The following is a 24,274-nucleotide window of genomic DNA, read 5'->3' on the forward strand; positions in this document are numbered from 1 at the left end:
GACAAATTTTGGTCGTGTCTAAGTCAATTCAAGCGTGCTCGGGGTCACTCGCGAGCAGCTGCACGCTGTAAGGCAGCTCGCCGCCTCTCTCTTCGCTTCTGCTGCCCAGTCTCCTCTTCGCTCGCTCGCTGCTGCTTCCGTCCGCGTTCGCTGGAGCGGCACAATGAGCTGGGGCTCAGGAGGATTCGGCTCTTTTGGCCAGCAAAATCAATCGGGCCAGCAGCAACAGCAGCAGCAGCAGCAAACGCCAGGCCTTAATCTCTTCGGTCAGCCCCAGCAGCAGTCCACGCCGTCTACCTTTGGGTCAGGTAGGTCGACTTGTGTCCGATGGACCTCGTGCCCTGAGTGTGAGCGCGTACTGATTCTCCTCATCTTGCTCGCGCTCTTGCAGCATTTGGCCAGCCTCAACAAGCCAGCACGTCTGCTTTTGGCCAGCCGGCAGCGCCAGCAGCTCCTACATTCGGTGCGATTCAGTCTCTGATGAGTCTTGACGTGACTGACTTGGTCTGATAATGAATTCATAGGCGGATTCGGTGCGGGTGCGAGCTCTGCGCCTGCCTTTGGAACACCCGCGCCCTCGGCATTCGGCCAGCCAGCTCAGACCAATGCCTTCGGCACGGCCGCAGCAACACCTGCAGCCCCCTCGTTCAGTTTTGGCGCAAATACCAATCAGACCAACGCGTTCGGCACGCCTAACAATACCGGTCTGGGCGCTTCCAATGCCTTCGGCCGTCCTGCCAACACGACCGGCTTCGGCTCTACGCCTTTCGGACAGCAGCAGCAGCAGCCTGCGCAGACTTCTCTCTTTGGCAATACTGGCGCGAGCACAGGTGCTTTCGGTGCGCAAGCACAAGGGCCAACTATCACTACCGGCACGGCAAACCCGCCATACTCGACATTCAGCGAGAAGGACGCGCCAGGCAGTAATCTGACGAGCGTCTATCAGAGTATCGTCGCTATGCCGCAGTACAAGAACTATTCGCCAGAGGTTCGACCTTCTTCCTGCTTTTACATACTGGCTGAAAGTAAAATACGTTCAGGAATTGCGACTTCAAGATTATGAGCAGAACCGCAAAGTCGCGACAACGACAGGCGGCTTTGGCAGTGCTGGAGCCTTTGGCGCACCATCCACAGGCGCATTTGGTGCAACGCCCTCTCTCTTTGGTCAGCCAGCTCAGCAGCAACAGCAGCAGCCTGCCTCGAATCCTTTCGGCGGGGGAGGTGGTCTGTTCGGACAGCAGCAGCAGACGCCTGCCACTAATCCGTTCGGTCAGCCTGCCCAGCAGCAGCAAACGAGCTTATTCGGCAATCCTGCGTCGACTACTTCGGCTTTCGGTCAATCCGCGCAAAACACAGCCAGCACCGGCCTTTTCGGTCAGCCAGCCACAAGTCAACCGGGCGGCACGACCACTGGCTTTGGCTCAAGCCTCTTTGGCGCGAACAACAATAATACCTCAGCGTTTGGTCAACAGAACAATCAGCCCAAGTCATTCTCATTCGGTAGCACGCCGTCTAACACGCTCGGCCAGAGCAACATGACCGGTGGCTTCGGATCTGTGTTCGGTCAAAACAACAACCAGCAGCCCGCGACAGGCTTCGGAGCTGCCGCGACGCCTAGCACAGGCTTCAGCTTCGGCGCGAGTCAGTCATGCATTTTCTCTGAAATTCCAGACCGTTGCTGATGATCATGTGACAGATAACAATGCGGCTAAGCCTGCTTTCGGAGGCTTCGGTACGCCCGCACAGAGTCAGCCCGAAGCGCCCAAATTCAGCTTCGGCACGCCCTCTACCGGTCTTGGCACAGGCCAACAGAACCAGCAGCAATCTACCGGTCTCTTTGGCCAGCCTGCTCAGCAGCAGCAGAACAATCAGACCCCGTCACTCTTCGGCGGCACGGGGACAAGCGCCTTTGGAGGGTTTGGACAACAGCAGCAACAACAGCAGAACAACACTAACAATAGTACGCTCGGAGGAGGTCTCTTTGGCACGAAGCCTGCAGCGCCTTCTGGCGGTCTCTTTGGTGCTCAGCCTCAGAATACAGGTTTCGGCGGCTCTCTCTTCGGGGCTGCACAGAACCAGAACCCGGGCCTGGGCAATTCATTCGGTGGGTCTAGCTTGTTCGGCGGACAGAATACGCTTGGTCAGACGAACCAACAACAGCAACAGCAGCAAAATCTGCAGGCTTCTGTGGACCAGAATCCATATGGCAACAATCCGCTGTTTGCGAATCCGCAGAATTCGCAGCCTGCAGGGCCGCAAGCGACGCCCTTGTTTGCTAGCGACAAGATCAAACCCGCTTTGTCTATGAAGAGCAGCACGCCTAGATCGACTGCAAAGATCACTAAGTTGCGCGGCTTTGCGTCACCGAGCCCCGTCATAGGCTCCCTTGGTCGAAGCGCGTCCTTCAACGCTGGACTTTCGAGTGCTTCTGCATCTCCCATGAATGGCCGCAACTCTCCGTTCAGCCTGCTGTCGTCGCTCAATCCTGCTGCTGGCTCGATGAGCCCCAGTGCCTTTGCGCCGAGGCCCAGCATCAAGAAGCTTACAATCGATAGAAGCAGCGAGAGCTTCCTTGCCGACCGCAGTCGCAGTCACGATACCCCTTCTGCTGGTCCTCCAAAATCCAACCGATCTCTCCCTAGCACAGGCAGCAGGCCAATGTTGGATCCAGATCTAGCAGAAGCTCAGGCAAGGCAAGAAGAAGAGTCACGACATCTGGGCGATGCAACCCCTTCTCGACCGAGCCGGGCACAGCATCCCAGCACGCTTTTCAGCTCGTCGCCCGCTCACGGCGACTCAACTCCCTCCACACCGGCGCGTAAGCTCAAGCACGGAGACTACTATACCATTCCAGATATAAAGACTCTCGACAAGCTACCCAGCGAGGAGTTACACGCTGTCCAGGACTTTGTCGTCGGCCGGGAAGGGCTTGGCAAGCTCAGCTATCTCGAGCCGGTCGATCTGACGACACTTTCGCGGCTCACCGACATAGCCGATGGCGTCGTGCGTCTCGAGCCAAAGACATGTGATGTCTACGGTGGCGAGTTTCGCGAGAACAAGCCACAAGTGGGAGAAGGCCTTAACACGAGAGCCGAGATTACGCTCTACGGCTGCTGGCCGAAGGACAAAGCAACGCGACAGCCCATCAAGGACCTATCTAACCCTAAGCTGAAGAAGTATATCAACTCTCTCAAAGCGACGAAAGATTCTGCTTTCGTTGACTATCAAGTCGAAGACGGTGCATGGATCTTCGTCGTCGAGCACTTCTCCATATATGGCGCGCCAGAATCAGAGGATGACGAAGCGAGCGGCTCTGAAGATGGCGAGACGGACTCTGCGCTTTCCGATGGGACAAGTATCTCAGCTACTTCGAGTCGTTCGGCTGCATCATCAGATGATTCTAAAGGCTCACAAGAAGACCCCACGGTCTATCAGGACGTAGTCCCAATCGCTTCGCTTGCAATGGATCAGGATGAGAGCGGCAACGAGCATACACCTCGTCGTCGAACAGTGCAACACACGCAAGACGACGACGACGACAGCGCGGGATCGATGGCAGAAGTAGCGGACTATCGTCGCGTCTCGCTGCCGCCTCCAAAGTCTTTCGCTTCTCCGTGGGCGAAAGTCGCAGGAGCACAGAGCCAGCGAGCATCGTTGATGCGGAACTCCTTGTTCTCTGGGCCTCCGCCATCTATCAAACAATCCAGAGCATCCGACCGCTTTTCCCAAGTACAGCCTGGGCCAGAAGCCACTCGCATCAAGCCGGTCAGTGGCAGAGGGCGCGTAAGGCGTTGTCACTAAATGCAACACTTGTTTGCGCGACAGGCACAGATACCTGCGCTCGCTGTCAAAGCCGGTTCTGACGAGCCTGTATTGAAGCTACGCAAGCTGACCAATCCGATCGCGTCTCAACTCCAGCAGCTCTTCTCTGATCCATCTCTATCACTGGCTCGCTCATTCCGCGCCGGCTGGACGGCTGACGGGCGACTGCTAATTCCCTGCATGCATGCGAACCAAGATCGTCTGCCCGATCACACGGTCAAGATCGTCGCGCCGAAGCTATTGAGTCGAGACGATGTGAGAGCCATCGCGTGTGCCGCCGTACTGCCGCTGATTGTAGCTCGTAGGACGAGGAGAGACAGGCATCGCTTACTGTATTGGCCGTGCAGCTGAGGCATTCGAACATACTGATGACGGACGAAAGTGACGTGCCTCGTGTGCAAACACTGGCCACTTTCAGATTCAGAGACTTGGCAACAGACGAGAATGCGATCAGGAATCCAGATGAATATACTTTATGGACGCTGGGCCAAGCGCTCTTCGACGAGATCGAGCTGCCAAAGGAAGCCGAGCCCAGCACTGAGATTGCGGCCAATGTTCTCGCTTTGAGACGACGATACGCACTTTCTGCATGGCTCCAGCGGGCTGTAGCCAGCGCGACCGAAAGTGACCTGCGCAAGCAGCAAGGTGTCAAGCAGATCACAACGCTGCTATCAGGCTATCAGATCGCAAGAGCATGCGAAATGGCACTAGACCACATGGATTTACGTTTGGCCTCACTGATCGCTCAATCTGGCGGTGATGACTCCTTCAGGCGTGACCTTCATCAGCAGCTCGTCAAGTGGCGCGAGAGCAGAACCGACGCACAGATCAACGATGAGTACAGGAGGATCTTCGAGATCCTCAGTGCAAATCCTGGCATCTCTCGAGGTTCTGGCAGCAAGGATCCTGCTGATGCCAGTGCCACCATCTCTGTGTCACGGGGCCTCGACTGGAAGCGCGCCTTTGGCCTCCATCTCTGGTATGGACCGCAACATGATGCGATCGCTTCTGTCCTACAGCGGTATCACGCAGCTTCCAAAGATGTTCCAGGCGTTCAGCCGCCAGTTCCTTGGTTCGCCGAATGTGAGCCTGGTCGCGAATCAGACATTCAGGTCGCACCGCAGGCAGACATGCTGTTCCGCTTGATCCAGCTCTATGTCTCGCCGGTGCAAGACCTCGAATCCGTCTTATTGCCTCAGGGCATTACACCATCAGCAGCAGATTATCGACTGTCCTGGCATCTTTATACCCTGCTGGCAACGGCATTGAAGAAACGAGATTTTGACGACGTACCGGAACCATCCCCTGAAGGGACAGGCAACAGACATGGCAGCGCTAGAGCCGACAGCCTGTGCTCGGACTATGCCAGCCAGCTAGAACTGATCGGTCTCTGGCAATGGGCGGCCTTCGTGCTGCTTCACTTGTCCGAAGAATCGGGGTAGGTTCTGTACTCCGGACGATGCCATCTTGCTCATGAGGTCACTCACAGACGCGCCAAAGCGCTTAAGGAACTCCTGGCGCGCAATGCCGCTGACCTAACTGACGAGATGCGCGACTTTCTCGAGAATACCATCTCTGTGCCATCGTACTGGATCGCAGAGGCAGAGGTATGTTGCACCTACTAATGATGATGTGCAGCGAGACTCACATACATACAGGCACGCCTGGCTGAACATGAAAATCGCATCTGGGACGCTTATCAGCTGTACTTTGACGCCGGTTCTTTCAACGATGCGCACCGTTTGGCTGTGTCAGACCTGGCGCCAGAAGCGATCATTCGTGATGATATCGAGCTCCTTGTCGACATGCTGACACCGATGCGAGAGCGAAGCATTGCGGATTGGTCAACGGGTGGACAGGTGTTCGACGATTACTTGCGCTGCAAAGACCGTGTCGAGCATCTTCTGCGGGTCTATGCAACTGCCATTGAGCCTGACCCAATGGAAGCTGCCGAATTGCTGCAGCTCATCACGATCAGTCTGCCGGCGATCACACGCCGTGTTGCTGCGCTTTACAAGGATACGGCCACGAATGCGAAGCATCGGGCCTGTGTCAGCGATATGCTGTCTCGCTTGATGCAGACGCAGCTTGCCGTCGATAGCGTGGGTGCACAGCTCGATAGATCTGATCAAATCGCTCTAGGCGATCTGACGCAAGCGGACGCCATTACATTCCTGACGAGTACGACAACAGCTTCCTTCTTACATGCTTGCGAAGCAACATGACGACAGCATTAGGCTATTGCAGAGAGATCTGATCCCGCGTGCAGGTAAAGTCTTGCGCCATCGTTGCTAGCGACCGAGACGCGACGCAGATCACACAGCTCGTTGAGTACCGAGTCGATGCTGCCCGTCGAGACACGTTGCCATTTTGGATTCCAGGCACGGACTTGCTGACTGATTTCGTCGCATGACAATGCTTGCAAGCCTGATCTGCGTAAGACGAGGCCTATCGCTTGACCGAGTGTATCGACATTGACAGGCTCGTAGATTTCGTCGACCGTGAGCTTAGGGTTTGCCTTCTGCATGGCCAGCACAGCCCGATTTGTAGCTGCGTCGCTCGAGCGATCTGCGAGGACAACGGACCCTTCCTTGAAGAGCGCCAGCACGGCTTCGGTGATCAGACGGGTCGGATCTGTTGATTTGAGTTTGGTGACACTGGTCGTTTTGGGAATCGGTACGTAATCATTGCGTGATTTGAGTACGGAAAGCGGCGTGAGCGTGTTGGCGCGATGATTGGCACGGGCAAGACGGGCTGCGAAAGCTCTAATCTTGTCATCGTCCCGCAAGCGAGCAATCGAGAAGGCAGGCTCTTCAAGACGCGTCGCGATGAATTCTTCGATGTAGCCTCTGAATCTGTTGGGCTCGATCTGCCTACGAGTGAGCCGCGCAGGATCCTGCACCGAACTCAGCCGAAAGTAGCCTAGCATTCGAGCAGCTTACCTTAAGGCCAGACGGGCTATCGCCCTCACTGGCTGAGCTGGTCTCGGACACTTGCGATTGCGATATGCTGATGTCAAGCGCCGATTGAGATCTTGTTTGTCGTTCTTGGAGCTCTCTTGCCGTTCGCTCTATACCTTGCCGCCGTCGGGATTCCCAGACGGTGTTACCTATATCGACCGGCTTCGCATATACTTCGATTTTGAGTCGTGCGCATTCGATGATGTGTCGTGGCTCGGCTGATGGGCTGACGAGCGCCTCTGCGGAAGCGCATCAGCGTGGCAAAGGCGGTGATGTGCAGGCGCATGCCAATGAGTCTGACATTGATCTGTCGCCTCTGACGGAAGAGCTCTAGCATCCCTTGTATACGCACCAGAGTGCCGACCTTGAATGCTTCGCTGGGCTGCATCTCGCCTTCTCTGGCCTCTTGGCAGAGCTGCTCGTCTAGATCACGTGATATTCGCATCTTGCCTCGCAAGCCCTTTCGGGCCAGCGAGAGTGCGAGCTCGCTGCACCAGCAGACGCACTCTAGCACAGCAGTACCGTCGTCGACTGTCAATGATGAAGCGGGGTCAGTGAGGCAGGGCAAGAAAAGAAGAGCGACATGCCAGCGTATCTGACCATGCTCAGTCGATCGACGCTTGGGTTGTCCTTGCGCGGTGTCGTGTCGACGATTGCGCTGACGAGGAGGCCGACAATCTCGACTCGCTTGGTGGGATAGCGACCGAGGAACCAGCAGTCTTGTTCTGTCCAGGCCAGTCACGATCAATCTGAGCAGATGTGCGCATCCACGCGACGTGCCTTGAACGGTCTCGTGTCGCATCCGTTTGAGTATGTCGACAGCACGGCATCTGACGAGCGCATGGTTGGCTAGCCATATACCGAGCAGAGCTTGATCCTTGTCGGTGAGTAGGCTAGCTGGCGAGACCCGATGTTTGGCGATGTCTACTTGTGGCGCGGTCGAGGCGCTGTTTCGGTGTGTGCTGCTCGCAACCTCACCGTTCGTAGTTGCTTGCATTGTGTATGTCATGAGGATGATTCGCGGCTGCAAGGGGGCACTCTTGTCGCCCTCGTCTGGTGGATGGCTTGCTTGGGAGAGCGAGGAATGGGTCGGCTAGACGATTGCAGGCCGTTTCTGAGGCAGCTGCTCGGAGTTGCGTAGCGCCAGCATCATGCGTGTAAGTCCTTTGGAGATAGATGCCTCCTCTGCGCAGTCACGGCAAGATCATGGACGATGACGGCGATGGCAAGCTTGCAAGCTTGCACGTCGCGACGAACTCGGCGCCTGTCGTGCCTCAGCCCGATCTCTCTTTGCTCGCTGGGCCGGGCAGACGGCCACCATGGACGTCCTCAAAGCGGTTCAGACCTATGTGACGAAGATGCTCGCCCAAGCGCCGGGCGTCAAGGTGCTCTTGCTCGACACAGAAACGGTTTCGTCTGGCTTGCCGCGCACTGCAAGCACAGTGCTGAGACTGCAGCTCGAGGACAGACTCCCATCATCTCGCTTGCATCGACAACTTCTCATCTGCTCTCGCACGAGGTCTACCTGACCGACAGGCTCGACAATATCACTCGCGAGGTGGCACAGACTGCTCTTGCCATGTTCGCCATCAGGCTCATGCGGCGTTCACAGAGGATGCCCCATTTGCAGTGCATATGCTTTCTCAGACCGTCAGCAACCAGTTTAGCAGCTCTCGAAGCAGAGCTTGCACACCCGCGCTATGCAGGCTATTGGCTCTGTTCGTTGGCCCGCCGCGAGATACGCGACTGTCTGCTGATTCGCCTCTGCCTGTCCAGACTTTACCAACGTCCTCAAGAAGTCTGCAATCGAGCGCTTGGCCGAAGCAGACGAATATGAAGTTGTCAAGGAAGTTCAGGCGAGTGCCGACATTGCCAGTGCACACGTACCCGCCCTGATCTCGCCTGTTTGATCAGGAATTCTTTGCCGACTATTCACCGATTACGCAGTCGCACTTCTCGCTCAATCTTCTGCCCGTGCCACTCTCTTCTAGCGTGCAGGCAAAGTGAGCTTGTATTGACAGCTGTTATCCTGACTGAGCAACAAGCAGTCGGAGGAGACTCTATTCTGAGGTACCGACTGCCTGGGATCTCTCGCCAGAGACGGGCAGCTTCGACCGCCACGTCGAGGGCCTGGCTGCTGTGTTGCTCAGTCTCAAGAAGAAGCCCATCATCCGCTATGAGCGGATGTCACCTATGGCCAGGAAACTCGGCCAAGATTTGCTGGTCAGCTCGCTTGACCGCTTTTCAAGTGCCTGTCCTGAAGCCGCGGGAGACAGTATCACATCTCGACAGAGTCCCAGCTCTTTGACTTTCGCCCTGCGGCAATTGCACCTTTGCTCCTGATATTGGATCGGAGGAACGATCCCGTCACGCCTCTTCTCAGCCAGTGGACATATCAAGCGATGGTACACGATCTCATTGGTATCAATAACGGTCGGGTGGACCTCAGCGGTGCACATGACGTGCGAGATGAGCTCAAAGTCTGCCACTCGCTCTACAATGGCGGCTCAGCTGATTGGCGGAGCAGGAAATCGTGCTGTCACCTGAGCACGATCCGTTCTTTGCCATGCGGCTCTACGACAATTTTGGCGATCTAGGTGCTCAAATCAAGGATTATGTGGACGAATACCAATCACGATCTGCTTCTTCCTCCGTCAAGGATATCCAGACAGTGGCCGACATGAAGCGCTTCATCGAGGAGTACCCAGAATTTCGCAAGCTCGGCGGCAACGTCAGCAAGCACGTCGCACTTGTAGGCGAGCTCAGCAGATTGGTCGAGGTGCGCAAGCTGCTCGAAGTTAGCGAGCTAGAGCAGAGTCTCGCGAGCAACGAATCTCACGGCGCAGACCTCAGGGTGCGTACGACGTCTCGCATTGGGTGCAAACTGATGTGTGATTTCTGCAGAGTACGCAAATGATGATCGCTTCTCCAGACATTCCGAATGACAGTAAGCTCCGAATAGCAATCCTATACGCACTGCGGTATCAGCGTTTCAATGGCAATGCGATCTCGCAAGTGGTTGCACTGCTCAAGCAGAATGGCATAGCCGATTCGGAAGCTGCCGTACGTCTGTGAGATTGCGCGAGTGACGAGTGCTGAGCGTTCTGTGACAGCTCGTACATATTATGCTCAACTTTGCTGGTGCGGACCAGCGCCAGGACGATCTGTTCCGCAACGAGAACTTCTTCTCAAAAGGCAAATCTGCCCTCAAAGGCCTAAAGGGGGTCGACAATGTCTATACACAGCACACGCCGCACATCGCCCAGACGGTCGAGCTCCTCGTCAAAGGCCGATTGAAAGAGGCGAGCTACCCTTATCTCGACGTGCAGAGTATACCTCGAGACACACGGTCCGTTGATGACATGGCTTCTTTCTTTTGACTTTGTGTTGACAATTGTGTCACCTGACAGGTGTCAGGATGTCATCTTGTTCATCATCGGCGGCACGACTTACGAAGAGGCGCGCTCGATCGCAGTACTAAATCAACAATTTGCACAGGCATCATCGTACTCGAATGCACCCGGTGCGCAGGCTCAGAACAACTTTGGTGCAGGCGTCAGACTTCTGCTGGGTGGCACCGGCGTGCTGAATTCGACAATGTGAGTGTTCAGTGCTAGATTGGGAGGTCACGTTGACCGCGAGGGCAGGTTCCTCGATCTCGTTCGCGATGCTGCCGCTCGATTTCCGGCATCAATGACTTCCTCCGCGCTTTCCTTGCGACCAACAAGTCAGCCTCCACAAGCGACGCCGCAGACTAGTCAAGAAGGCTTGAATCTCAAAATTGGCAACCTTTCCCTCAATGTCGGGGGCAATGCCGGTGCAGGCCTCGAAGCCGGCGTGGACAATGTCAGAGACGCTGCGATGAACCTGTTCGGACGAGTACGGAAGGGCGTCAATCAGCTATAGTCGCCAATGAATCCGAAGTATACGCTTGTTGTATGTAGCATGAAGTATGAACCCGGCATGCATCCCTCTAGCACAGAATTGTCGCAAAGACCCAGACGAAAGGCACAAATCAATCGTGTCGATAAGGCAGAGTAAGCAACGTCGCAGAGCGTCCATGAAAACCATCCAGTGATTCGCCAGTCCTGAAAGTGATAGATGACCAATGTCGCGTCAAGCGTCTAGGTGCGTCGTCTGATCGAAGCAGCACGTCGAGCAGCCTGGACCTTCCTACCGGCTTTGCTCTTTGGTTTGATGGCCGTCAGATGAGGTCGCAAGACGTTGAACAGGGGATGGACGAAAGCAGCTCCTGCTCAGTGCGCAGACAAACTGATGAGCAGAGGTCGCAGTCGTCTGACTCTAGCAACGTACCATACTTTGAACGCGTCTCTTCGCGGAGGCTCATGGCACCCTTGTGGCGTTTGCTGGGCTTGCCGCTCGTTTGCGGTCTGTGCGGTTGTCAGCAATGGCAATGAGAGTGCGGTTGTAGACTCGCATGACGTCGAGCTGCTCGAGCAGCTGGCTGGCGGATAAGCGGACTGTTGCAGAGTGTCAGTCCGGTACGCCCTGACAGGCACCAAAGCAATACTTACCGAAATCATAAGCCTGACCATTCGAACGAGTGTGGCTCAGCGAACATGCTAGCATGTCAAGTAAGTGCGCGCGTACATTGAACTGACGAAGAAGCGAATTGACGTTGGCGTGGTTGAAATAAGGCAGCAAGACAGACTGGGCAAAGCGCGGCTGGCCTGTATGACACAGACGAATTTTAGCTGGAGGTGGTACGTGCTCATATGCGCAGACCCACCCATGTCAATGAGGACAGAGCGCTGGTCTGGCAGCCAGCGAATGAAGCGCTCGAATGCAGAATTCTAAGTTGGCGTGTTAATGAAAGCTCGTTGTCGACGCGGTTGGCAAACGAACCTGGACGAGGAACCAGAGGGTGGAGATGAAGCGTGTGACGGGTAGACCCGTGTAGATCCCTTGCTTGACGAGATCATGGGCGTTGGCGGGCTTGAGCGCGTAGCCATTGATGGTCTCAAAAGGTTGTCCATTCAGTGAGGGGGAAGTGTCGGAACCTGAGTGATTTCGCTCTGCGTCGTCTCGATTATCGGCCTGGTGAAGGCTCGGTAGCGTGTGGGCAGACGACAAGACCGAGCTAGCGGGCGAGAGCCCATCTTGCGGGGTCAGACATACCGGCTGAGCAGCAGTGTGCGTTTGGTAAGAGTACGAAGCAAGCGGCAAGCCAGAGTAGAAACTGGTCTGAGCGGGAACGAAAGCAGGACCGGCTGCTGTGACATTGGCGGTCAAAGCCGAAAGGTGAGAACCGCCGTAAGGCGTGTCGAAGTAGAGAGGCTCTTGAGTGGAGCGAGTCAAGGGGCCCATGTAGGGGTAGGCAAGCGTGCTCTGCGCGAGAGCATGCTCGTGAGATACAGCCGGCTCATGCGAGAGACGGTGAAATGAGCGTACAGTGTGAAATGACGGATACTGTGAGCGAGTAGGATAAGCGGCGTACTGACGTGCACAGTCGAAAGGCATGGCCAGAGAGCGCGTCATCGGTTGTGGCTGGTTGGGGTTGTAGCCGACAGGTAAATGAAAATGATTGACACTGCCGGGATGCTTAGACATGCAGCTTTGATACCCCTCGTTGAACGAGTGATGTCCGTTGCCGTGCGTAAGAGCGGAGTGGTCGGGCGACATATTGAGCGGCAAGAGATGGCCATCATAGCCGTTATCAGCTCGAGCATACTGACCGGTCAGCGATTCACGACGGCCGCCGCATGGGTCCTGCGACGGGAAGAGGTCCGGTTGAGAGTCTGAGTCGTTCGAGGAGCAACGGGTCTGAGCGAGATGATGATGGTGGTGGTGGTGGTGCTCGTTGACGTGCGAGTAGACGCTCTCGGGTGACAGAGGCGAGGACGTGAGCTCGTCCATCCCAGCTGGGCTGAGCGTACAGCCGTCCTTAAGCAAAGGCGAGTCTGCCAGCAGACCGTACGACTCGAGCAAGTCGGTCGACTCAAAGGGAGCGAGTCGAGCGGTGGGGTGAGGACTCAAGAGCTCATCGAAGGCTTCCTCGCTCGAGCAAGACGGCCGTTGCATGGCAGTTGCGCCCGCGTGGTCGTGGCAATGCGAGGAGGCTCCGAGAAAACGGCTCTGGTGGATGATTGGCTCTCTCGCTCTGACAGGACGGGATGCGGTGACACTCAGAACGAACAAGTGTCGCAAAGCCGGGCCTGTCGAAGCAGAAGGAGAAGCAGCGAGTTTGAGACTCAAGACGGACGGGCGCGCTACTCATCCGCTAAGCGCGCTACGAGTCTGTCAGACGTTGTCTGTTTGGCAAGACGAGCAGAGGGCGATGCTAAGCGTCAAACGTATACGCGCGCCCGGGCGAAGTCGAAGATTGCATTCGGCCGAGAAGAGCCGGGTCTAGTGTGACTCTCCACGGTGGACCTCGGTGACCGCGGACTGACAACGTAGGTGACCTGTGCTGCCCCTCTTGTATATCACCTCCAGTCTGCCTGTGTAGCCTGCGGTGTTGAAGCGGCGATGGCCGGAAGCAGTCGTCTGACGAGGATCGATAGACCATGCTCGGCTCAGAATACGGTCGATGGCTCGAATTTGCGTCTCAAGATAGCTTCAGAGGGATCAGATGATCTCGAAGCCAGCAGCAGGCTTGCGCGGTACGTCCTTTGCCGTCACATTCTCGACGGTGACGAGCTCTTTGACTTTGAGGATCATGCCGGCAAATTCGGGCCGATGAGGCTTGTAGACCGTCTGCATGCGCTTCTTCAGGCCTAGCGTCTTGAGCGAGAGCTTCGTCCGTTCCGGCAAACCGATAGGCGATCGTGTGAGCGTCACCTTGAACATTGGCTCTTGCGCTGCCTGTGGTGCGGCCATGGGAGCTGAGTTTGCTGCTGTCTTCGCCGTCGGTGCTGCTACAGTCGAAGAGCGCCGGAGTGTGCATACCGCTGACCTCAACATGACTGAATTGCTGCCGGCATGTGAGCCATCTTGCCGGTATCTGTGCGATCATGGGCTCACCTTTTGCCTGGGAGCTTGTCGGCAATGCACGCTCGTCTACTTTGCGCGGGTGGAAGATGATCGGCGAGTGCACACTGAAGAGCTTACAGGTGCGCTGACTTTGATAAGATGATGCGGCAGGTGGCAGCAACATTCCATCGACGTGGCATAAGGGCGCGTGAGAATTTTGAGGTGTGGCTTTGACGTGAGAAGCGTCGAGGGCGAAGTCTCTGTCGAGTGTGCAAGCTGTAAGTGTCCTGTGCTTCTGTCCCCTGCGGCTTCTGCGCCACTGCCGAGCTCTCGCCGCTAGCTCTGTAGCTGTGCCAGACTCGCCTGTCGCTAGAAATCAGACTGGCAGAATCGCCAATATTGCAACCTCGACGACTTCCACGCCAGCCGCTGTACAACCAATCCCGGCAACTCACCCATAGCTAGAACGAATCGAAGAGCACATGCTGACGCTACTGTCTGGCTCGGACAGATCAATAGAGATGGCACGGACAAAGGGAGAGAAGAAGCAGCGCTCTGCTCTGTCAGATGTCGTCACGAGAGAGTACACGATCCATCTGCACAAGCGGGTACACAGCGTGCAGTTCAAAAAGGCAAGCACGACCTTCTGATGGGCGTGGATCATGGCTCATCCCTGAGGTCCAATCACAGCGCGCGCCAAAGGCAGTCAAGGAGGTCGTCAAATTCGCGCAAAGCACGATGGGCACTAAGCTCGTCCAGATCGACCCCACGCTCAACGCTGCCATCTGGCAAAAGGGCGTCAAGGATGTGCCCCGACGAATCAGAGTGAGACTGTCGAGGAAGCGAAATGACGACGAGGACGCAAAGGAGAAACTCCTCACCGTCGTCTCTCACGTCTCTGGCGTGACAGACTTCAAGGGTCTGCAGACTCAACTTGGTCGGTCTCCGCGTGCTGTTTTTGGGGAAGCGTCAAACTGACTGGTGATGCAGTCGAGGAAGATGCATGAGCTGCTGCAATCTTTTGTACTCATTCCTGCATGTCCTGTCGGCCTGCATGCTATATTCATGCCATGGTGTGCGCTTTGAGAGGTGTCGCAAGGCATGCAGAGGATTACAATCGTAGAACTAGCCCACGCGGGTCACGAGGCCAGTGCCGATCGTCTTGCCTCCCTCACGGAGCGTGAAGCGGGATCCTTCCTCGATAGCTACATCGTGCACGAGCTCGCACGTCGCCTCGACGTTCTCGCCCGGCATGACTTGCTTTTCGTGTGCTTCATCGTTGAGCAGGGAGATGCTCGTCGTCACATCGGTCGTCCGTATGAACAACTGTGGTCTGTCGGTCCACAAGCCTGTTAGCGGCTGCCGTCTGGTGAGCAAAAAGCACTGACCTATATCCTGAAGCGAAGGGAGCAAACCGACCGCCTTCTTCCTTTGTGAGCACATAGATTGATGCCAAGAACTTCTTGGTCGTCTTCATCGAGCCGGGCGCAGCAAGGACCATGCCGCGCTTGATCTGTTCGCGCTTGATGCCTCGCAAGAGTGCGCCCATGTTGTCGCCCGCCTCGCCCCGGTCGAGTTCCTTGTGGAAAGACTCGATACCGGTCAAGGTCGTCTTGAAAGGGGGGCCCAGACCGAGCACTTCGACTTCTTGGCCCTTGCTGATCGTTCCTCGTTCTACTCTGCCTGTGACGACGGTGCCACGACCGGAGATGGAGAAACAGCCCTCGACAGGCATCAAGAAGGGCTTGTCGAGATCTCGGGTAGGCTGATCGAGCCATGTGTCGATGGAGTCCATGAGTGCTTCGATCGACTTGACACCGATCTCTGGATCTTTGCCTTGCAGTGCTGCAAGAGCAGACCCTTTGACGATGGGCGTGTTCTCGCCATCGAAGCCGTAGGTAGCGAGCAAGTCGCGCATCTCCATCTCGACGAGCTCGAGCATCTCTGGATCATCAATTTGATCGACCTTGTTGATGTAGATGACAATCTTCTGGATGCCCGTCTGACGGGCGAGGAGCAAATGTTCGCGTGTCTGGGGCATCTGACCGTCTGTGGCGGCGACGACGATGATGGCACCGTCCATCTGTGAAGCGCCTGTGATCATGTTCTTGATGAAATCCTGATGGCCGGGCAGATCGATGTGAGCGTAATGTCGCTTGGCGGTCTCATACTCGACATGGGCAGCCGAAATCGTGATTCCTCTCGCCTTTTCCTCGGGCGCCTTGTCAATCTGGTCATAGTCCATGAACTTGCCGGTCCCCATCTTCTCCGCTTGCGTCTTTGTGATCGCTGCCGTCAAGGTCGTCTTGCCCTACGCGCACACAGCCCGAGCGTGAGGAGATTGCGCCGGACAGGATAGTAAACTTACATGATCGACGTGGCCGATCGTGCCAATGTTGAGATGAGGCTTGGATCGCTTGTACTTTTGCGCTGCTTCGGCTGCATACGTTCGGGTGCCTGTTCGGTCGACATGAGCGCTCAGCCTGTCATCGACGTCGCGATGCTCGCGCTTACTCTGCCATGTCAGGGCAGCCGCTGCGGCTGACCTTGTGCGAGGGAGAGGCGCTCTGATCGAGGAGGTCGAAAGCGAGCGAGCTGTTAATTAATCGACGACGTAAGCTCTCCTGGCGGAAGTACACGCCGCCGGTGGAGCTTACAGGCTAACACTTGCGGCGAGCGACAAGAGGCTGCCAGAACAGGCGCAGGTGCGACACTCCGCGAGCTGAGTGCGATTGCATGCTTTCGAGACAAGCTGGCTCCCCCTCGGAGCGCTGGCGTTGGCATCTTTGGCTTCGGCGGCTTCCCAAAATTTTGGCCTGAAGATGCGCTGCCACGTCATCATCCGAGAGAACTTGGGCGCCTGGCGAGGACGGCGTGTGACAGCTTGTGAAGGCAATATGGCGTCAGTCTTTCTGCTCTCCAGATTGGCAGAGCTGACGACAGGCATGATCATCTTTGCGCGCTTCGACCAAACTTGCAGGACTCTCGTCAACCAGCCGGTCAGTAGACAGAACCTTTCAGCGCAGAGCCTCGTACTGACCGGCTGCTCCTTCTGGCAGAAATCCGAGATGGATGAAGCTCAGATACGAGCGCTAGAGGAGCACGAGATCTCCCAAGGGCCGCTCAACGTGCTGCAGCAATCCGTCAAGAACCATACCCAGATCCTCGTCGCCCTCAGGAATGGCCACAAGCTCTTAGCGCGAGTCAAGGCCTTCGATCGTCACTCTAACATGGTCGGCTTACAGCTCATCCTATGCCCATAGCATCGACTGACAGCATGGGCCGGTTCGTCCAGGTCTTGGAGAACGTCAAGGAGATGTGGACAGAGATACCAAAGGGCAAGAACAAAAAGCCAGTCAACAAGGACAGGTTCATCTCCAAGCTGTTCTTGAGGGGCGACTCTGTCATCATGGGTGCGCCATTCGCTTTTGCATACTCAACTCGCTGCTGATCCCGCTTGAGCAGTATTGAGAAGTGTAGGCTAGTCGGATCTGTACGCGCGCGCGCGCGCCAGCATGCAGAGACCTTTGTAGTATCACTCGCTTCCTTTCGAGACAACAACAGGATGACTGCATGCACTACGATCGATGTGTCGCCTCGTACGGTGGGAGACCGTCTGTAGATGTTCGCACGCTCTCGCCACGACTCAGACGTCGATTCGTGAGCTGGCCAGAGACTGGACCATTTCCGCCGACAATAGGCGTACCTGTCTCTGCCATTGTCTGCTACTGCATGAGCACGCCTCCTCTCGAGAGCAACGAAGAACGTACGGGCGACTCTGGCTCATCTGTAGGTGCCACAGTGGCTGTAGCAGACAGGGACCCACGACGAGGCACTTTCTCGGGAGGTGGGGCAGGCGAGAGAGGCGAGGGAGCCATGTTGAGCATGGACGTGAGCGTTCCGTCTCCTTGCTTAGCTTGTGCGCTCGTGCCTGCTTCGGGCAGCGTCGCTTCAGACGAACTCATAGCGGCGAGGTCGTCCTTGTGCGTCTGCCCAAACGATCTGTGCGACGCTCGATGAGGGCTGGTATACATGCTGTCTGCGCAAGATGCCACGTACGCATAGGTGTATCCCTCTTGAAGTGAGATGCCGGGCTTGGCCTCCAGACGAGGGGGCGGTACGAACGATGTAGAAGGCGACCAGGCATCCAGCGCTTCCTGTGCGTTCACGCGAATCGCCGCCGTGCGATCCTTGCCCGCGTAAGGAACGACATCTGGGTCGTTGGAGGTCAGGTCGGCACCGAGTGCTCGGCCGTAGGAGCTCAGGACGGCCATCTTCTCACCCAGACGCTGCAGTGCGGTGAAGCGAAGGTCAAAGGACTCGCGTAGCTTCTGTCGCTTGAGCATCTCGATAGATTTCTCGTGAGGCACGTCGGCTTTCTCGAGCGTGTCGAGCTCGTCTTGCAAGCTTGCCTGTCGCTTGAGACTGGCAGTACCGTTCGGTTTCGCGCTCGTCTTGAGCTTGGCAATCTGGTGCTGTAGCTGTGATCGTCTGTCCCTGTTGGGCGAGAACTTATTCTCAAAGTTGCGCAGCTCTGTGACGCGTCAGAGGCGAGGTAAAGTCGAGCGGCGGGCGCTCACCTTTCAGCAAGGTGCGAGACTGTTCGAGATGGGCAGCATACTCTGCGTGTAGCTCTGCCTCTTGGAAGACGACATAGGCCAATCGATCAGAGACGTCACGAAGGTCTGTCGCCGAGTCTTTGGTCTGTTCGTTGGACCAGTCAAAGAGTGCCTTTGCGACTGCCTTTGTCTCTCTCGCCACGGCCAGATGATCAATGACGGTGCCCTTCTGGGCAGCAATGAGAAGTGCGAGCTTGAGCGTGTGTGCGCTCTGGTTGGGCGAGTGAGTGAGCACGGTAGAGCGCAGGTCATGGCGCAACTGGTCAACGGCTGGCAGTGAACGCGCAAACTGGCCGCCCTGCTCGCGTGCGCTGCTGAAGAACTTGGACAAGCCGCTTATCGGTTCCTCTGTCATTCTTGTCGTGCTGTACACGTCGGGATGGACTGCAATGAGCACGTCACTCACAACGAGCCGGTGGCAAAAAGCGCGTCGTTCGCTCAGTCTCTTGAACGCCTAAGCTCCGAGCTTGTCAACGACTCGGACGACGATTAACGATGGTCAAGACAGAGCAAAAGTCGGCGGTCAATGTCGTGTTCGGTTCCATGACGTTCGGCCGAGAGGGCGCAGGTCAGGCGCGAGTGCACGACTTGGAAACGGCGGGAAAGATCTTGGACGTCTTTCAGAGGCACGGCCACTATGAAGTCGACACTGCTCGAGTCTACTGCGGTGGCTCATGTGAGGAGATGCTGGGAGATCTCGGGTGGCAGAAGAGAGGTCTGCAGATGGACACCAAGCTCTACCCCACCGCCCGCTCGCCCGTCAATATGGGCTGGACAGATGTCATCACCCACTCACCCGAGGACATCCGCAAGAACTTCGACAACAGTCTCAAAGCCCTCAAGGCCGACAGAGTGGATGCTTTCTACCTCCATGCTCCTGACCGTGAGACGCCGTACGAGGAGACACTGCGAGCTGTCAATGAGATCCACAAGGAGGGCAAATTCGACAGGTTCGGCATCTCCAACTATGCCGCGCACGAAGTCGCAGAGATGGTCATGATCTGCCGACAGCATGGTTGGATCCAGCCGACGATGTTCCAGGTCATCTACAACGCCCTTCACCGAGCCATCGAGCCAGAACTTGTACCCTGCTGCCGCAAATTCGGTCTTGGTCTCTTCTGCTTCAACCCGCTCGGCGGTGGTTTCCTGTCGGGCAAGATGAGCAAAGAGGCTGCAGTCGAGGCAGGCTCGCGATTCGATCCGGAGAAGGCCCAGGGCAAGTCGTACCGCGCGCGCTACTGGCACGACCAGATGTTCGAAGCCGTCGAGCAACTCAAGGAGATCGGCAAGAAGCATGACCTCACAGTGCCAGAAATTGCGCTTCGCTGGATGACACACCACAGCGTACTCAAGCGAGAGCACGGTGACGCTGTCATAATTGGTGCATCGAGCCTGGCGCATATTGAGCAGAACCTATTGGATCTCGAAAAGCCAGCACTGCCCGAAGAAGTTGTCAAGGCCGTCGATGCAGCTTATGCTGTCGCCAAGCCGTCTAACAGCAAATATTTCCACTAATCACCTCACGCAATCACTCACAAACTCATACGCAAGCACTGGAAAATCGCATGTAGATCATGTCACGGCGCATTGCATCCATGTCAACGTAGCTTACAGACGAGCTCGGCATTGATCACCGTCTGAGCTTGAGATACGTCAAAGATCATCATGAACGCGCCCGCGTCCAGGTCGGTCGAGACCGATCCTCGCGAATGTCTGTCGTTGCCCCCAATGACGATGACACGGTCACCTTTCCGCGGCAGCACAGGTTGAAGTTGTCTAGAGGGGATGTCTGGCACCCGATTGCCATCGGGGAACGTGACTTCGCAGACCTGCTGGCCTTGTAGCGACGCGATACCGGAGACGACGCCGTACTGACGGTCATAAGCTCCTCTGTAAATCCCGCTGCCAGGCATGAGCACGACCTCCAGGCCCGTCTCTGCCCAGTCTGACGGTAAGGCAGATCGCGGTGCAGCGGGCTGCTGCCTCGAACCATAGCCGCTATGATGCGCGGGTGTGTCGGCTGCGTAGTAGCCAGTCGAGCCATCCGTGTGCCTGTACACATTGGGCGAAGGCGCCTCGTAGCCCCGAAGCGCATTGCCCGGCGTGGGAGCGTTGTAAGGCGTATCGTAGGCATGTCGTTGTGCAGCGGGCGTAGGAGCAGTGTATGGCGAAGGCGCGCTGGCTTGCGCGCCCCAACGAGAGTAAGCCAACGGGGCAGTGTTGGCTGCTGTGATTTGCTTCGCGACGTGTTGCTCTGGCTCGTCGTAAAAGTCTGCTGCGGCTGCTCTTTGGCGCCCAGGAGGAGCGGCTGGCGAAGGCGCTGACGCGGCAGAAGACTGAGCAAGCATGGCAGCGCGAGCCGGATTCATGTAGCCTGATGCAGCCGGAGTAGGCGCCGCCGCTGGAGACGGCGCGGTGTAGCTGGACGGAGGCGCTTGTCCGTAGCTCGCCGCTGGTGTCGGCGCATCATAAGGAGGCACGCCAGAATACGCAGGGCTTGTGGGTGCAGGCGTATTCTTGAACGCTGGCGAAGGCGCTTCGTACGCATCGGTCCTGCCCGTCATAGCCCCGCCCGGTGTCATACCGCCGAAAGCAGGTGTCTGTGCAAACGATGCACCGGGCGTTCGCCCGGTCGCATTGCTGATGAGCGGTGTTTTGCCTCCTCCGAAAGGTGTCTTCGACGACGGGTTCCAGAGCGATGCAGCACCTGGCGTTTTGCCACCTCCGAATGGCGTCTGACTGGTACTGCCAAACATACCACCTGGCGTAGCGGCTGATCGACCTGCAGAGCGTACAAGAGCTCAGCGCGTGTGCATGGCAGCTGTCGTCATACCCACTTAAGCCTGGCGTTTGTCCCATAGTCTGGCCACCGAATTGGCCGCCCGGCGTCGCGGCACTGCGACCATAGCCGCCTGTTCGGCCGCCGTTGGTCTGAGTCGCGTAATTTGTGCTTGGCATGGAGGCAGTATCTCTCGAGAAATTAGATCCACCACGCTGTAGCTGCTCGACCTCCCATTCTAGTAATGGCTTGGTGATCCGCTTCGACATCAGGTCCGTTTGACTGCAGAGACATTTAAGCATTCTCTTCGGCCCAGGGACGCTATACGTACTCTCTGACAATAATGCTGAGCTTTTCTTTTGCAATTGAAGCCAGCTTGGTTCGCGAAGATAGTTCGACTTGGCACATATCGCCATTGATGTTCTTGATCATGCCCTCGAGACCTTTGTCTGGGCCGCTGCGAATGACGACACGCTTGAAGCGAGCAGGTTCGCGACCACCTCGCACGACGGAAGACTCTTTTGGTAAAGCGTTGAGCATCTGGGGATTCATCCTCGAGACGTCGAGTTTCGTTGCAACAGGCGCAACTGGGACGAGCGTATTCGCATTGGCCACAAAGACGCCGCCTGTCGTGCTGATCTCACGATTATATATAAATGCGTAGATAGATCGATAGACATGCAGCAGGGTCCCTTGCTTGCTCTGACCATCTATGCTGTTTCTGCCGACTTTTACAAGCTGACCTCTCTGCAGCTGACGACCGTCGGCATCGGTTGCGATAAACATCCGACCGTCGCGGACAGTAGCAATCTCGCGACTGGTCTTTCGACGTGAATTGCCGGCTTGATCCAAGATCTGGAATGAGTGAGGCTCGACCTGGTAGATGACGCCAGTCGTATGTTCGTCAAGCTGAACGAGATCATGCAATTTGTACTCTCCGACCTCATTGACGGTCGTCCCGACTTCTGCAGCTTCTTTGATGTCCTTTGAGAAGACAATCAATTCTTGCAGTGAGAGATCGCTCATGAGCGTGACGAGATCCTTGTCGATACTGATGATGAGGCCAGTCTCATCAACAGAGACGCCTCGCAGGACTTTGACATGATCGCCGACGCGGAAGCGCTTGCGCAGGTCGTCTATCGACAGCGTGGCTGAAGTCGCACCTGCTTCGGTATTGAAAGCGATTTGAGCTTCGAGCCCGCTAAGCGCGGTGATGACGCCTTGCGCGCCACGAAGAGCACCTCGCCATGCCTCCACAGTATCGCCGATGGTGTAGCCAGATTCTGACCCGCGCTTGTAAGCTTGTGCAAGTACCTGAAGGTCAACGTCGGTTGCAGGGGCTGCGGCGGCTTTCTCTTGCTGTGCTTTCCGTCTGGCCTCTCTCTCTTCGCGCTTGCGTTCCCTGTCTTCTTCGCTGACATCGTCTTCTTCTTCTTCTTCTTCTTCTTCTTCTTCTTCTTCTTCTTCCTCTTCTTCTTCATCCTCTTCGGCATCATTGCCATTGGCTGCTTGCGCGCGCCTCTTCTTGTCGCCGTCTTTGGGGGTCAGCATGGTAATCTCTGAAAGCTGTGGGTTGACGTCTTTCGTCTGGATGGCAGACTGCCTAAACTCTTTGTAGAGCAGGCCGCCGCTGTATTCGTCATTCTGGAAGTAGTAGATACCTCCATCTCGAGTGACTGCTTTCTTGCCGTATGCCGTCTTGACTGCGTCAACGTTGAAGAGGGCCTGCGACGGGCGAGTGGACGCAGACACGGCCATGACAGGCTTCTTGCGCTTTTTGCCGTCAGGGCCGACGACATACTCTACCGTTGGAGGGTTCAGGTCGATACGAGGCACGATCTGAAGTACGACGTTTTCCGTGTTCTCGACCATGTTGGCGACGAGGGCGAGATCTCCTGCATATTTGCCTTTGACGAGCCGCACCCATGCACCCACCTGAACCGGCTCTTCGACTTTTCGCATGGTCAGTAGAGCTTGCCTGTCTTCGTGATCGATGAGAAAGATGTTGCGGACAGCAGCACGACGCTGAGCGGTATTGGCAGGCGTGTTGTTGGGGTATGCGCCGATAAGGCCTCGTACAGACTCTCGCGCGTCGCCTTCGCTGGGAGCTTCGATGTAGATGTAGCCTTTGACTGACTCTCGCTGAAAGGCACTCTGGACGAGCGAGTCTGGCGTGGCGATCGCTTTTCGAAGTATCGAAAGGATGAGCATCGATTCCCGTCCGGGCTTGCAACGAACTGCCCAGACGTTGGTACTGCTGACATCTGCCATGAGGGTGTTGCGAGGCATGAAGTTGCTCTCCCGAGCGATGCGCTGGGCACGACGAGCTTCTCGGTCGCGCTCTTCGATAGCACGGGCAACCTCTTGGGCTGTCGCTTCATCATCGATTCTGCGCCTGCGATCAAGCCTGCGGTGGGCTTTGTCATCTGTGTAGTCGCGTTCGTCCGCGCCGGGCTCTACAAATTCGGTCACTGCTCGGCAAAGGAACTTGTTCAGGCATGTCACACGTATTTGAGGTTAGGTTGAGGTACGCACCACCCGCTTCATCCTCTTCGTCGTCATCCTCGTCGTCATCGTCAACGTCGGCTTCGATATCGACGAAGCGGTTGACGCCTCTCTTGGGCTTGCGTCTGCTGTGTTTGTGCTTTCTCTTCTTGCTTGGCCTGCTGGACTCCTCCTCCTCATCCATCTCATCCTCGCTGTCCTCCGCCTCGCTTTCCTCCTCTTCTTCCTCCTCCTCCTCCTCGTCTTCATCTTCATCCTCTCCACCCTGCTCTGGGCCTTCATCGTCGAGCGCTCCCTCTGCTCCGTCCCCAGACTGGGGCTCTGAGCGAGGAGGAGCATCAGGCGAGCTCGCGCTCATGCTGACATCCCCATTGGTCGGCTTGACCTCATCTAGGAGCTCCTCGGCTGTCGCAGGCTTGCTTCCGCCAGCATTTGACATGACGGATGCCGTTGATTGAGCTTGAGCATTGAGCAGATGGTCGACTTGAGCGACAGACGTCGTCGCATCTGGACTGGCCTTTGGCTTGACTTCTGCTGACCCTGTACGGTCGGCCATGGAGATTTCCTCCATCCTGGCCTGGCAGGGATGGCAGCAATGCTGAGCAGCTGCTGCAGGCCGAGTCAGGCTTGCGTCGCTCGCGCTGTACCCTGCCCAA

At 56.6% G+C, this 24,274-nt stretch overlaps 12 protein-coding genes across 12 annotated transcripts; 5 read left to right on the top strand and 7 right to left on the bottom strand.

Moving 5' to 3' along the window:
* Nucleotides 1–163: 163 nt before the first annotated feature.
* On the top strand, nucleotides 164–6,047 carry L969DRAFT_96624 (uncharacterized protein; the record flags this gene model as incomplete). Its single annotated transcript, XM_014710135.1, has 9 exons — nucleotides 164–308; nucleotides 392–463; nucleotides 525–988; nucleotides 1,041–1,641; nucleotides 1,697–3,765; nucleotides 3,826–4,077; nucleotides 4,128–5,260; nucleotides 5,312–5,429; nucleotides 5,481–6,047. The coding sequence occupies 9 exons, from the start codon at nucleotides 164–166 to the stop codon at nucleotides 6,045–6,047; spliced, it is 5,421 nt and encodes a 1,806-aa protein (XP_014565621.1).
* An 8-nt stretch (nucleotides 6,048–6,055) lies between these two features.
* Nucleotides 6,056–7,779, bottom strand: L969DRAFT_96625 (uncharacterized protein; the record flags this gene model as incomplete). The annotated part of the gene is made up of 5 exons (XM_014710136.1): nucleotides 6,056–6,718; nucleotides 6,765–7,021; nucleotides 7,071–7,313; nucleotides 7,370–7,507; nucleotides 7,563–7,779. 5 exons carry the CDS (start codon nucleotides 7,777–7,779, stop codon nucleotides 6,056–6,058), a joined length of 1,518 nt encoding a protein of 505 aa, XP_014565622.1.
* A 262-nt stretch (nucleotides 7,780–8,041) lies between these two features.
* L969DRAFT_78767 (uncharacterized protein) lies at nucleotides 8,042–10,688 on the top strand (the record flags this gene model as incomplete). Its single annotated transcript, XM_014710137.1, has 12 exons — nucleotides 8,042–8,191; nucleotides 8,251–8,340; nucleotides 8,395–8,500; nucleotides 8,559–8,638; nucleotides 8,697–8,785; nucleotides 8,831–9,005; nucleotides 9,059–9,262; nucleotides 9,310–9,636; nucleotides 9,687–9,845; nucleotides 9,896–10,131; nucleotides 10,193–10,381; nucleotides 10,430–10,688. The coding sequence occupies exons 1-12, from the start codon at nucleotides 8,102–8,104 to the stop codon at nucleotides 10,686–10,688; spliced, it is 2,004 nt and encodes a 667-aa protein (XP_014565623.1). The 5' UTR covers nucleotides 8,042–8,101.
* L969DRAFT_209897 (uncharacterized protein) lies at nucleotides 10,560–13,087 on the bottom strand. The gene is made up of 6 exons (XM_014710138.1): nucleotides 11,649–13,087; nucleotides 11,533–11,596; nucleotides 11,318–11,473; nucleotides 11,221–11,263; nucleotides 11,097–11,173; nucleotides 10,560–11,034 (listed from the first exon to the last, which is right to left on the bottom strand). Exons 1-6 carry the CDS (start codon nucleotides 12,822–12,824, stop codon nucleotides 10,907–10,909), a joined length of 1,644 nt encoding a protein of 547 aa, XP_014565624.1. The 5' UTR covers nucleotides 12,825–13,087; the 3' UTR covers nucleotides 10,560–10,906.
* Nucleotides 13,084–13,311, bottom strand: L969DRAFT_96628 (uncharacterized protein; the record flags this gene model as incomplete). Its single annotated transcript, XM_014710139.1, has 1 exon — nucleotides 13,084–13,311. One exon carries the CDS (start codon nucleotides 13,309–13,311, stop codon nucleotides 13,084–13,086), a length of 228 nt encoding a protein of 75 aa, XP_014565625.1.
* A 59-nt stretch (nucleotides 13,312–13,370) lies between these two features.
* On the bottom strand, nucleotides 13,371–13,915 carry L969DRAFT_53712 (uncharacterized protein; the record flags this gene model as incomplete). The annotated part of the gene is made up of 3 exons (XM_014710140.1): nucleotides 13,371–13,716; nucleotides 13,767–13,802; nucleotides 13,854–13,915. The coding sequence occupies 3 exons, from the start codon at nucleotides 13,913–13,915 to the stop codon at nucleotides 13,371–13,373; spliced, it is 444 nt and encodes a 147-aa protein (XP_014565626.1).
* A 282-nt stretch (nucleotides 13,916–14,197) lies between these two features.
* On the top strand, nucleotides 14,198–14,838 carry L969DRAFT_96630 (uncharacterized protein; the record flags this gene model as incomplete). The annotated part of the gene is made up of 3 exons (XM_014710141.1): nucleotides 14,198–14,347; nucleotides 14,406–14,656; nucleotides 14,706–14,838. 3 exons carry the CDS (start codon nucleotides 14,198–14,200, stop codon nucleotides 14,836–14,838), a joined length of 534 nt encoding a protein of 177 aa, XP_014565627.1.
* A 2-nt stretch (nucleotides 14,839–14,840) lies between these two features.
* L969DRAFT_53792 (uncharacterized protein) lies at nucleotides 14,841–16,499 on the bottom strand (the record flags this gene model as incomplete). The annotated part of the gene is made up of 5 exons (XM_014710142.1): nucleotides 14,841–15,048; nucleotides 15,104–16,026; nucleotides 16,084–16,172; nucleotides 16,230–16,310; nucleotides 16,373–16,499. 5 exons carry the CDS (start codon nucleotides 16,497–16,499, stop codon nucleotides 14,841–14,843), a joined length of 1,428 nt encoding a protein of 475 aa, XP_014565628.1.
* A 161-nt stretch (nucleotides 16,500–16,660) lies between these two features.
* On the top strand, nucleotides 16,661–17,166 carry L969DRAFT_53511 (uncharacterized protein; the record flags this gene model as incomplete). The annotated part of the gene is made up of 3 exons (XM_014710143.1): nucleotides 16,661–16,714; nucleotides 16,775–16,948; nucleotides 17,011–17,166. 3 exons carry the CDS (start codon nucleotides 16,661–16,663, stop codon nucleotides 17,164–17,166), a joined length of 384 nt encoding a protein of 127 aa, XP_014565629.1.
* A 77-nt stretch (nucleotides 17,167–17,243) lies between these two features.
* L969DRAFT_90112 (uncharacterized protein) lies at nucleotides 17,244–18,746 on the bottom strand. The gene is made up of 4 exons (XM_014710144.1): nucleotides 18,296–18,746; nucleotides 17,775–18,249; nucleotides 17,486–17,717; nucleotides 17,244–17,437 (listed from the first exon to the last, which is right to left on the bottom strand). Exons 1-4 carry the CDS (start codon nucleotides 18,687–18,689, stop codon nucleotides 17,294–17,296), a joined length of 1,245 nt encoding a protein of 414 aa, XP_014565630.1. The 5' UTR covers nucleotides 18,690–18,746; the 3' UTR covers nucleotides 17,244–17,293.
* Nucleotides 18,747–18,829: 83 nt separating this feature from the next.
* Nucleotides 18,830–19,849, top strand: L969DRAFT_53573 (uncharacterized protein; the record flags this gene model as incomplete). Its single annotated transcript, XM_014710145.1, has 1 exon — nucleotides 18,830–19,849. The coding sequence occupies one exon, from the start codon at nucleotides 18,830–18,832 to the stop codon at nucleotides 19,847–19,849; it is 1,020 nt and encodes a 339-aa protein (XP_014565631.1).
* An 83-nt stretch (nucleotides 19,850–19,932) lies between these two features.
* On the bottom strand, nucleotides 19,933–24,189 carry L969DRAFT_96634 (uncharacterized protein; the record flags this gene model as incomplete). The annotated part of the gene is made up of 4 exons (XM_014710146.1): nucleotides 19,933–21,116; nucleotides 21,172–21,395; nucleotides 21,445–23,584; nucleotides 23,649–24,189. The coding sequence occupies 4 exons, from the start codon at nucleotides 24,187–24,189 to the stop codon at nucleotides 19,933–19,935; spliced, it is 4,089 nt and encodes a 1,362-aa protein (XP_014565632.1).
* Nucleotides 24,190–24,274: the final 85 nt, after the last annotated feature.

Source organism: Mixia osmundae (assembly GCF_000708205.1).
Source record: "Mixia osmundae IAM 14324 unplaced genomic scaffold scaffold_11, whole genome shotgun sequence".
In the NCBI taxonomy this organism is placed as follows: Eukaryota; Fungi; Basidiomycota; class Mixiomycetes; order Mixiales; family Mixiaceae; genus Mixia; species Mixia osmundae.